The 12596-nt window shown below is 37.2% G+C and overlaps 1 protein-coding gene across 1 annotated transcript in view; it reads right to left on the reverse strand.

Annotated features, from left to right (window-relative positions):
• Positions 1-10371, reverse strand: part of LOC148848306 (peroxisomal acyl-coenzyme A oxidase 1-like) — a 51149-nt gene extending 40778 nt beyond the window's left edge. Inside the window, exons 1-3 of the mRNA XM_088952489.1 lie at positions 9738-10371; positions 9143-9251; positions 8893-8954 (exon numbers count right to left, since the gene is read on the reverse strand). Of these exons, the coding sequence (XP_088808615.1) occupies positions 8893-8954; positions 9143-9251; positions 9738-9875 (309 nt within the window). The 5' untranslated portion in view covers positions 9876-10371. The remainder of the gene's footprint in view (positions 1-8892; positions 8955-9142; positions 9252-9737) is intronic.
• Positions 10372-12596: the final 2225 nt, after the last annotated feature.

Below are 12596 nucleotides of genomic sequence, written 5' to 3' on the forward strand. Positions count from 1 at the left end.
TTAGTAAATGTAGAAAAATGATGAATAAGGAAAAAAAAAGAGTAAATGCAGAACAGCACAAAAAATAAGGTACCCTCATTGACCCCCATTTATGGATCTTATCCATGTTTCATGAGATTAAAAGCCTCCTTTGCATGTAATCTGGGTTACCCTTATTAGCTAGCATCCATATGATACAAGTAGCAAGACCAATAGATTATGGTCTGAAGTCTGTCTTTTAGCATTTTAAACTTGTATATTTAATTATTCTACCTTTTTTCTGCCGACTAAAGAAAAAGACAAATGCCAAGATAAGCGCTTCTTCACAACCCTCTCTCTCAAGCTTTTATTTACTATCAGATGATGGTGGTAATTTCCTCAAAGGAGAGGTGTGAAAAGATGTCCATGTTATAGTTCAATGTATCACCCTAGTCATAGCACAATCCTTCACAATTTCCTCACTCCTTTCCTTCTCAAGAAAAAATCCCGCATTCTGTTCTTCCAAAATGGATCATATTTCATAACACCACTACCCTTGTGCACCTCCACAAAACTCTCGCAGAAATTTAACTTTCACATGTTTTGATCCTTTGGGAGCTGAAATAAGCCAAGGTTTAGGGAGTTGCATATGAGAGAGATAGAGTTTCCTGATGGGCTTCTTTTGTCAACAGTTTTCTTTGTTTGCACAAAGAAGCAACTCTTAGACTTAAATCTGCATTCTCATACTTGTCAGACTGAGAAATTACCACTGCACAAAGCAATGACCCCTTAGTAAATGTAGAAAAATGATGAATAAGGAAAAAAAAAGAGTAAATGCAGAACAGCACAAAAAATAAGGTACCCTCATTGACCCCCATTTATGGATCTTATCCATGTTTCATGAGATTAAAAGCCTCCTTTGCATGTAATCTGGGTTACCCTTATTAGCTAGCATCCATATGATACAAGTAGCAAGACCAATAGATTATGGTCTGAAGTCTGTCTTTTAGCATTTTAAACTTGTATATTTAATTATTCTACCTTTTTTCTGCCGACTAAAGAAAAAGACAAATGCCAAGATAAGGGCTTCTTCACAACCCTCTCTCTCAAGCTTTTATTTACTATCAGATGATGGTGGTAATTTCCTCAAAGGAGAGGTGTGAAAAGATGTCCATGTTATAGTTCAATGTATCACCCTAGTCATAGCACAATCCTTCACAATTTCCTCACTCCTTTCCTTCTCAAGAAAAAATCCCGCATTCTGTTCTTCCAAAATGGATCATATTTCATAACACCACTACCCTTGTGCACCTCCACAAAACTCTCGCAGAAATTTAACTTTCACATGTTTTGATCCTTTGGGAGCTGAAATAAGCCAAGGTTTAGGGAGTTGCATATGAGAGAGATAGAGTTTCCTGATGGGCTTCTTTTGTCAACAGTTTTCTTTGTTTGCACAAAGAAGCAACTCTTAGACTTAAATCTGCATTCTCATACTTGTCAGACTGAGAAATTACCACTGCACAAAGCAATGACCCCTTAGTAAATGTAGAAAAATGATGAATAAGGAAAAAAAAAGAGTAAATGCAGAACAGCACAAAAAATAAGGTACCCTCATTGACCCCCATTTATGGATCTTATCCATGTTTCATGAGATTAAAAGCCTCCTTTGCATGTAATCTGGGTTACCCTTATTAGCTAGCATCCATATGATACAAGTAGCAAGACCAATAGATTATGGTCTGAAGTCTGTCTTTTAGCATTTTAAACTTGTATATTTAATTATTCTACCTTTTTTCTGCCGACTAAAGAAAAAGACAAATGCCAAGATAAGGGCTTCTTCACAACCCTCTCTCTCAAGCTTTTATTTACTATCAGATGATGGTGGTAATTTCCTCAAAGGAGAGGTGTGAAAAGATGTCCATGTTATAGTTCAATGTATCACCCTAGTCATAGCACAATCCTTCACAATTTCCTCACTCCTTTCCTTCTCAAGAAAAAATCCCGCATTCTGTTCTTCCAAAATGGATCATATTTCATAACACCACTACCCTTGTGCACCTCCACAAAACTCTCGCAGAAATTTAACTTTCACATGTTTTGATCCTTTGGGAGCTGAAATAAGCCAAGGTTTAGGGAGTTGCATATGAGAGAGATAGAGTTTCCTGATGGGCTTCTTTTGTCAACAGTTTTCTTTGTTTGCACAAAGAAGCAACTCTTAGACTTAAATCTGCATTCTCATACTTGTCAGACTGAGAAATTACCACTGCACAAAGCAATGACCCCTTAGTAAATGTAGAAAAATGATGAATAAGGAAAAAAAAAGAGTAAATGCAGAACAGCACAAAAAATAAGGTACCCTCATTGACCCCCATTTATGGATCTTATCCATGTTTCATGAGATTAAAAGCCTCCTTTGCATGTAATCTGGGTTACCCTTATTAGCTAGCATCCATATGATACAAGTAGCAAGACCAATAGATTATGGTCTGAAGTCTGTCTTTTAGCATTTTAAACTTGTATATTTAATTATTCTACCTTTTTTCTGCCGACTAAAGAAAAAGACAAATGCCAAGATAAGGGCTTCTTCACAACCCTCTCTCTCAAGCTTTTATTTACTATCAGATGATGGTGGTAATTTCCTCAAAGGAGAGGTGTGAAAAGATGTCCATGTTATAGTTCAATGTATCACCCTAGTCATAGCACAATCCTTCACAATTTCCTCACTCCTTTCCTTCTCAAGAAAAAATCCCGCATTCTGTTCTTCCAAAATGGATCATATTTCATAACACCACTACCCTTGTGCACCTCCACAAAACTCTCGCAGAAATTTAACTTTCACATGTTTTGATCCTTTGGGAGCTGAAATAAGCCAAGGTTTAGGGAGTTGCATATGAGAGAGATAGAGTTTCCTGATGGGCTTCTTTTGTCAACAGTTTTCTTTGTTTGCACAAAGAAGCAACTCTTAGACTTAAATCTGCATTCTCATACTTGTCAGACTGAGAAATTACCACTGCACAAAGCAATGACCCCTTAGTAAATGTAGAAAAATGATGAATAAGGAAAAAAAAAGAGTAAATGCAGAACAGCACAAAAAATAAGGTACCCTCATTGACCCCCATTTATGGATCTTATCCATGTTTCATGAGATTAAAAGCCTCCTTTGCATGTAATCTGGGTTACCCTTATTAGCTAGCATCCATATGATACAAGTAGCAAGACCAATAGATTATGGTCTGAAGTCTGTCTTTTAGCATTTTAAACTTGTATATTTAATTATTCTACCTTTTTTCTGCCGACTAAAGAAAAAGACAAATGCCAAGATAAGGGCTTCTTCACAACCCTCTCTCTCAAGCTTTTATTTACTATCAGATGATGGTGGTAATTTCCTCAAAGGAGAGGTGTGAAAAGATGTCCATGTTATAGTTCAATGTATCACCCTAGTCATAGCACAATCCTTCACAATTTCCTCACTCCTTTCCTTCTCAAGAAAAAATCCCGCATTCTGTTCTTCCAAAATGGATCATATTTCATAACACCACTACCCTTGTGCACCTCCACAAAACTCTCGCAGAAATTTAACTTTCACATGTTTTGATCCTTTGGGAGCTGAAATAAGCCAAGGTTTAGGGAGTTGCATATGAGAGAGATAGAGTTTCCTGATGGGCTTCTTTTGTCAACAGTTTTCTTTGTTTGCACAAAGAAGCAACTCTTAGACTTAAATCTGCATTCTCATACTTGTCAGACTGAGAAATTACCACTGCACAAAGCAATGACCCCTTAGTAAATGTAGAAAAATGATGAATAAGGAAAAAAAAAGAGTAAATGCAGAACAGCACAAAAAATAAGGTACCCTCATTGACCCCCATTTATGGATCTTATCCATGTTTCATGAGATTAAAAGCCTCCTTTGCATGTAATCTGGGTTACCCTTATTAGCTAGCATCCATATGATACAAGTAGCAAGACCAATAGATTATGGTCTGAAGTCTGTCTTTTAGCATTTTAAACTTGTATATTTAATTATTCTACCTTTTTTCTGCCGACTAAAGAAAAAGACAAATGCCAAGATAAGGGCTTCTTCACAACCCTCTCTCTCAAGCTTTTATTTACTATCAGATGATGGTGGTAATTTCCTCAAAGGAGAGGTGTGAAAAGATGTCCATGTTATAGTTCAATGTATCACCCTAGTCATAGCACAATCCTTCACAATTTCCTCACTCCTTTCCTTCTCAAGAAAAAATCCCGCATTCTGTTCTTCCAAAATGGATCATATTTCATAACACCACTACCCTTGTGCACCTCCACAAAACTCTCGCAGAAATTTAACTTTCACATGTTTTGATCCTTTGGGAGCTGAAATAAGCCAAGGTTTAGGGAGTTGCATATGAGAGAGATAGAGTTTCCTGATGGGCTTCTTTTGTCAACAGTTTTCTTTGTTTGCACAAAGAAGCAACTCTTAGACTTAAATCTGCATTCTCATACTTGTCAGACTGAGAAATTACCACTGCACAAAGCAATGACCCCTTAGTAAATGTAGAAAAATGATGAATAAGGAAAAAAAAAGAGTAAATGCAGAACAGCACAAAAAATAAGGTACCCTCATTGACCCCCATTTATGGATCTTATCCATGTTTCATGAGATTAAAAGCCTCCTTTGCATGTAATCTGGGTTACCCTTATTAGCTAGCATCCATATGATACAAGTAGCAAGACCAATAGATTATGGTCTGAAGTCTGTCTTTTAGCATTTTAAACTTGTATATTTAATTATTCTACCTTTTTTCTGCCGACTAAAGAAAAAGACAAATGCCAAGATAAGGGCTTCTTCACAACCCTCTCTCTCAAGCTTTTATTTACTATCAGATGATGGTGGTAATTTCCTCAAAGGAGAGGTGTGAAAAGATGTCCATGTTATAGTTCAATGTATCACCCTAGTCATAGCACAATCCTTCACAATTTCCTCACTCCTTTCCTTCTCAAGAAAAAATCCCGCATTCTGTTCTTCCAAAATGGATCATATTTCATAACACCACTACCCTTGTGCACCTCCACAAAACTCTCGCAGAAATTTAACTTTCACATGTTTTGATCCTTTGGGAGCTGAAATAAGCCAAGGTTTAGGGAGTTGCATATGAGAGAGATAGAGTTTCCTGATGGGCTTCTTTTGTCAACAGTTTTCTTTGTTTGCACAAAGAAGCAACTCTTAGACTTAAATCTGCATTCTCATACTTGTCAGACTGAGAAATTACCACTGCACAAAGCAATGACCCCTTAGTAAATGTAGAAAAATGATGAATAAGGAAAAAAAAAGAGTAAATGCAGAACAGCACAAAAAATAAGGTACCCTCATTGACCCCCATTTATGGATCTTATCCATGTTTCATGAGATTAAAAGCCTCCTTTGCATGTAATCTGGGTTACCCTTATTAGCTAGCATCCATATGATACAAGTAGCAAGACCAATAGATTATGGTCTGAAGTCTGTCTTTTAGCATTTTAAACTTGTATATTTAATTATTCTACCTTTTTTCTGCCGACTAAAGAAAAAGACAAATGCCAAGATAAGGGCTTCTTCACAACCCTCTCTCTCAAGCTTTTATTTACTATCAGATGATGGTGGTAATTTCCTCAAAGGAGAGGTGTGAAAAGATGTCCATGTTATAGTTCAATGTATCACCCTAGTCATAGCACAATCCTTCACAATTTCCTCACTCCTTTCCTTCTCAAGAAAAAATCCCGCATTCTGTTCTTCCAAAATGGATCATATTTCATAACACCACTACCCTTGTGCACCTCCACAAAACTCTCGCAGAAATTTAACTTTCACATGTTTTGATCCTTTGGGAGCTGAAATAAGCCAAGGTTTAGGGAGTTGCATATGAGAGAGATAGAGTTTCCTGATGGGCTTCTTTTGTCAACAGTTTTCTTTGTTTGCACAAAGAAGCAACTCTTAGACTTAAATCTGCATTCTCATACTTGTCAGACTGAGAAATTACCACTGCACAAAGCAATGACCCCTTAGTAAATGTAGAAAAATGATGAATAAGGAAAAAAAAAGAGTAAATGCAGAACAGCACAAAAAATAAGGTACCCTCATTGACCCCCATTTATGGATCTTATCCATGTTTCATGAGATTAAAAGCCTCCTTTGCATGTAATCTGGGTTACCCTTATTAGCTAGCATCCATATGATACAAGTAGCAAGACCAATAGATTATGGTCTGAAGTCTGTCTTTTAGCATTTTAAACTTGTATATTTAATTATTCTACCTTTTTTCTGCCGACTAAAGAAAAAGACAAATGCCAAGATAAGGGCTTCTTCACAACCCTCTCTCTCAAGCTTTTATTTACTATCAGATGATGGTGGTAATTTCCTCAAAGGAGAGGTGTGAAAAGATGTCCATGTTATAGTTCAATGTATCACCCTAGTCATAGCACAATCCTTCACAATTTCCTCACTCCTTTCCTTCTCAAGAAAAAATCCCGCATTCTGTTCTTCCAAAATGGATCATATTTCATAACACCACTACCCTTGTGCACCTCCACAAAACTCTCGCAGAAATTTAACTTTCACATGTTTTGATCCTTTGGGAGCTGAAATAAGCCAAGGTTTAGGGAGTTGCATATGAGAGAGATAGAGTTTCCTGATGGGCTTCTTTTGTCAACAGTTTTCTTTGTTTGCACAAAGAAGCAACTCTTAGACTTAAATCTGCATTCTCATACTTGTCAGACTGAGAAATTACCACTGCACAAAGCAATGACCCCCTTAGTAAATGTAGAAAAATGATGAATAAGGAAAAAAAAAAGAGTAAATGCAGAACAGCACAAAAAATAAGGTACCCTCATTGACCCCCATTTATGGATCTTATCCATGTTTCATGAGATTAAAAGCCTCCTTTGCATGTAATCTGGGTTACCCTTATTAGCTAGCATCCATATGATACAAGTAGCAAGACCAATAGATTATGGTCTGAAGTCTGTCTTTTAGCATTTTAAACTTGTATATTTAATTATTCTACCTTTTTTCTGCCGACTAAAGAAAAAGACAAATGCCAAGATAAGGGCTTCTTCACAACCCTCTCTCTCAAGCTTTTATTTACTATCAGATGATGGTGGTAATTTCCTCAAAGGAGAGGTGTGAAAAGATGTCCATGTTATAGTTCAATGTATCACCCTAGTCATAGCACAATCCTTCACAATTTCCTCACTCCTTTCCTTCTCAAGAAAAAATCCCGCATTCTGTTCTTCCAAAATGGATCATATTTCATAACACCACTACCCTTGTGCACCTCCACAAAACTCTCGCAGAAATTTAACTTTCACATGTTTTGATCCTTTGGGAGCTGAAATAAGCCAAGGTTTAGGGAGTTGCATATGAGAGAGATAGAGTTTCCTGATGGGCTTCTTTTGTCAACAGTTTTCTTTGTTTGCACAAAGAAGCAACTCTTAGACTTAAATCTGCATTCTCATACTTGTCAGACTGAGAAATTACCACTGCACAAAGCAATGACCCCTTAGTAAATGTAGAAAAATGATGAATAAGGAAAAAAAAAGAGTAAATGCAGAACAGCACAAAAAATAAGGTACCCTCATTGACCCCCATTTATGGATCTTATCCATGTTTCATGAGATTAAAAGCCTCCTTTGCATGTAATCTGGGTTACCCTTATTAGCTAGCATCCATATGATACAAGTAGTTCACATGTTTTGATCCTTTGGGAGCTGAAATAAGCCAAGGTTTAGGGAGTTGCATATGAGAGAGATAGAGTTTCCTGATGGGCTTCTTTTGTCAACAGTTTTCTTTGTTTGCACAAAGAAGCAACTCTTAGACTTAAATCTGCATTCTCATACTTGTCAGACTGAGAAATTACCACTGCACAAAGCAATGACCCCTTAGTAAATGTAGAAAAATGATGAATAAGGAAAAAAAAAGAGTAAATGCAGAACAGCACAAAAAATAAGGTACCCTCATTGACCCCCATTTATGGATCTTATCCATGTTTCATGAGATTAAAAGCCTCCTTTGCATGTAATCTGGGTTACCCTTATTAGCTAGCATCCATATGATACAAGTAGCAAGACCAATAGATTATGGTCTGAAGTCTGTCTTTTAGCATTTTAAACTTGTATATTTAATTATTCTACCTTTTTTCTGCCGACTAAAGAAAAAGACAAATGCCAAGATAAGGGCTTCTTCACAACCCTCTCTCTCAAGCTTTTATTTACTATCAGATGATGGTGGTAATTTTTAATGGCGTTTGTAAAAGCATGTAAAATTCTCATTGATAAAAAAATAATAATAAAAGCATGTAAAATTCTGAGAAGCAAAGACAAGTCAGCATCATATCATTCCCTCAAAAATTAGCATCCAGCTGCTTCTAATCATGGAATAACCAAGTTTCCTTTTCCATTGGTTTTTTCCTTCTCCCTTTTTCTAAGTCCAAAACCATATGAAATTTCTTTGAAACCAAATGATTTGAGTTACATTTTATTCCAGGAAGGATAGTTCACCATCCCTTCCTTTTAGGTCATTTGTCTCTGGCACAGAACCAGAAATTTGTCCGGCCTGCCTTGGCAAATTGATTTATAAAAGAATAGAACTCTTTAAATGGTTCTGTCTTGCTTTGTGCCACTGCCACATTGGATCAATTCCTGTGCTGACCCGAAGAACTTTCCCGGTCCCGATTTGAACAGTCCTAATTGTCCAATCAGGTGCCAGTACTCTTTAGTCTTTATATTCTCTTATATGAAGAAACACCCCCTAAATTGCAATTGCAAATTATGCATGGCATATGATAGGGCTCATCTCAATAAGGACACATATCGATATTTTTTGAGGGATCTGGGATGTGTACCGAGGTTCTAAGAATAGATAAGCAACATAGAATAACTGCAATATTTATACCCATAAAAGTACAAGTGCAAGTTACTCACCCAATGCAGATCAGTAAAAGCAGGTTCGTCCACATAAAACCTTAACCTGGATGCCTCTTCTTCTGTTGTTGTAGAACTCCAATAGTTAGATAGTACAACCAATATGAAAAACAAATTAATCAACAGAAATCTGTATATGACTGAAGAAATTTTAGCTCTCAAAACCAATGGAGACCACCACTAAAGAACGCAAAATTAAAAGCTTACATAACATTTAAATACCCCATCAATGTGGAAAGAAGGAAATTACCAGAAAGGCGGAGCTCAATGATCCTTTTCCATGCATGAGTCGCTTTTCTTAGAGTGTTCTTAAACAATTCCTTCCGACTAAGCATAGGTCTATTATCTTTGCGAAAGACCTAATCATCAAAGAAGGCACCACAGAGATCAGATTACGAAGTCTCATTGGACCTACACATAAGCCCATAAAAAGAACCACAGTAGAAATGGTAGTAATCATAAAATATTAAAAGGAAAAACAAAAGCACAAACTGTCTTGTTGTAGTGGGCAATGCAGATTCATGAAATTATTAAGCTACTAACTTTCTCCGTTGATCAATAAAGCTTCAATTGAATGTTCCGAAACAACAACACCAAATCTGCTTCATGGAACCAGTCTCAAATTACAAAAATTCAGCAGCCAGTTTTCTCTTACTTCTTCAAACACAACCCAAGCTAACAAACTAAAGCTCCCTTCACATCGATTAAAATTAAAAGAATGCGTTGTCTCCAAAAAATTACCAGGAATAGGGAGAAAACATACCTAAAATTGTTCAAACTCAAACCAAAGACAAAAGAAACGATGCCCGAATGCAAAGTTGTGCCAAAAAACGTGGAAAACTTACAGGATCGCTAGCAACAAGCCTAGCCATACGGTCTGAGACTTCGTATGCGCGCTTAGAGCCGGCCCAAACGATCTTCATAGCTTCAACATCGAACTCGGCGTTGTTCCTCTCATGAGCTAGGTGGTCAACTTCCTCCATCTTCGATCAAATTCAACAAAATGAAAAATCAAACCACCCAATAACGAGAAGAGAACGTACTGCTCAACAGCCTTCCCTTCCTCCCTCTACCCCCTTTTATATGCTTTCCTGCCAGAAACTGACAATTCCACCAGTCCACAGTTTTTAGGTTTCCCCCCTACTTCATTAAAATTGAACAAGACCAGAATCTGTACGTATCCACCCAACTAATGAAACCTCAACTCCCAATCTCCCATAATACCCCTAAAGGATACTTGGATATGGAACGAACACAGAATCGTCGCAAAAGGGATAGGTTGGGATTTGTTCAAAATGGACGGGACTTTATTGAACTATCGGAATATTTTTCCTCCAATTTTGCCTTTGTTTTTGGGGTCAAGTGGAAATACTGAGATAGAATTTTCAGAAATGGGGAAAACCCGCATTGGACCAGTGAGTGTGAGACCGCTCGATGTGATCGGTGCCACATGCATTGAGAACATCTCTCATAGACTCCTCATCAACGGACTCTCCATCACTCTTTGAGACCGGATCTGCTCCTCACACCTAGCGCCTCACATATCCTCACATACACATCCTATCATGCATTATTATTCATAGAACATCTCCCATACATATTAATTATTATTCACGCGAGATTTTTCCAATGTACTGTGGATGTGCATCCTCCAATTTTTCTTTTATTTTCGGGGTCAGAGTAGAGATCCCTGAGATGCAATGGGGAAAACCCGCATTGGACTACTGAGTGTGAGATTGCTCGATCCGTGCCACAATGCATTGTGAACATCTCTCATAAATAATAAGACATAAGTACGGGAGATATTCCCATACATGATGGGATGTGTATGTGAGGTCAATGTGAGGTTGTAAACTCCTCATCAACAGACTCCCCATCACTTTTAGTTGAGACCAGATCTGCTCCTCACCTAAAGCCTCACAGGTCCTCACATACACATCCTACCATACATTGGGAACATCTCCCTCCAATGGGTTCTTCCCCTTCAATCCCTCCATGGGGGTCTTCCACTTTGATCCCTCTAACATTAAGAGCCTTAGCCCTAACCGATTTCCCCTTGTTCAGTGGTTTTAGTTTATATGATACAACCGAATACATTCTCCAAATCACACTACAAAATATATAAAATTACATCATCAATCAATTGAGCCAACATTACCTTGACTGCCATCGTACCCAAGAAATTCATGCTCATGTATCTCATCATTTAAATTCACTTGGAGGGTACTTATTGATGGGTTCCCCCACCGCAGTGCACCTTGTTGTGTTATATGTTGGGTTTGACACATTGCTGTCTATATACATGTCAAGAATCCCACCCTTGGATACATAGCTCAACAACCCAAATGTTGTTGAATCATCAAATACTTCATTCAAAGCATCACTTAACCCCAAATTGGGTACCTTGTAATATATTTTATTGACCATATTCTTCAAATATCCATACAACTATTCATTGTTACTATTTTCAAAATTTTCACCCAATAAATCATCACAATTCCACATATACATCTACACTCATTTTACCATGAATTTCATAAAAAAAAAGGAAAAATAAAAGAATTAGTAAAAATGATTTTATTGCCTACATTATTACTTAAAATAATGCATTAGGTAATGGTAATACGAGCAATTGAAAATAAGAGAAGAGCACATGTCAAAGGCCCCGGATGTTATTTTAGGGATGGAGATTTCGACGATCAAGTTAGTTGAGTGTTTGAGAGAAATCGGACCAGGTAAGAGACAAAAGCTTAGAGCTTAGTCCTTAATAGCCAAGAATGATTCTCTTGAGATTTTGATATGCTTACCTTAAGATGAATACCCCCTTTTATAGTTAATCTTACCTTAGGAGTGGTTAGAAGCAATTGAGCTAGGATTTGATCTGACCGGTGCCCCCAAAAACCCCTACATTGGTACCTATGAAAAGCTTGTAAACCGATTACTAGTGTGTTTTTCTCCTTTCTTCTCGATGGAAGTGACCAGTGTGTTATTCTCTATATTGGTGAACACAAAGCAAAAAAGTCATAGTGAAAGGCGGTCGAAGATGAGGAAGACAATTGAAAACCTTGTGTGCTTGGATGGAAGTCACTATTGTGTTTTCTTTGTATTGGTGAGAAAAAGAACTCAAAGAGATGATAAGACGACCGGAGTGAGCTCGAACGACAGCCGAAGACGAAGAAGACAATCGGAGTGAGCTCGAACAACGGTCGGAGATGAAGAAGACGATCGGATTCCTGATATCGTTTGAAGAGAGTTTTTCACCGAAGTCTATGGTCGAACATGATTCTTTTGTTTTTTTCCCAATTAGGTGGTGACATGTACATTGCTCTAACGCGTGGGATTACTGTGTAGGACCGACCTGAAAACGTATATAGGCTGATTAGGAATGCAATATAAGCATTTTCAATTATTTTATTCAATTTCAAATGATTGACATTATTACAAACGTTGTTTGTTTTTTCTATAAATGGTCTTCTCACCAAATTGTAAGAATAGAAAAATGACCCTCCCCCCTTTTAATTTTTAAGGTCGAAATTGGAAATTTTCACAAAATTCAAAGGTTATGAAATCCAAAAAGAAAAGGTAAAAAATATAAATTACATTACTGTAATCTGATTAACTTTTTTACTAGTATAAGAACACCTGCTATGCACTTGTATTAATCAACATGACTAGCGGAGGGGCCCAGCGTTGAAGTGCTTGCA

The sequence above is a fragment of the Nelumbo lutea genome, chromosome 6 (assembly GCF_056320005.1).
Source record: "Nelumbo lutea isolate HS-2025 chromosome 6, American lotus-T2T, whole genome shotgun sequence".
Lineage (NCBI taxonomy): Eukaryota > Viridiplantae > Streptophyta > Magnoliopsida > Proteales > Nelumbonaceae > Nelumbo > Nelumbo lutea.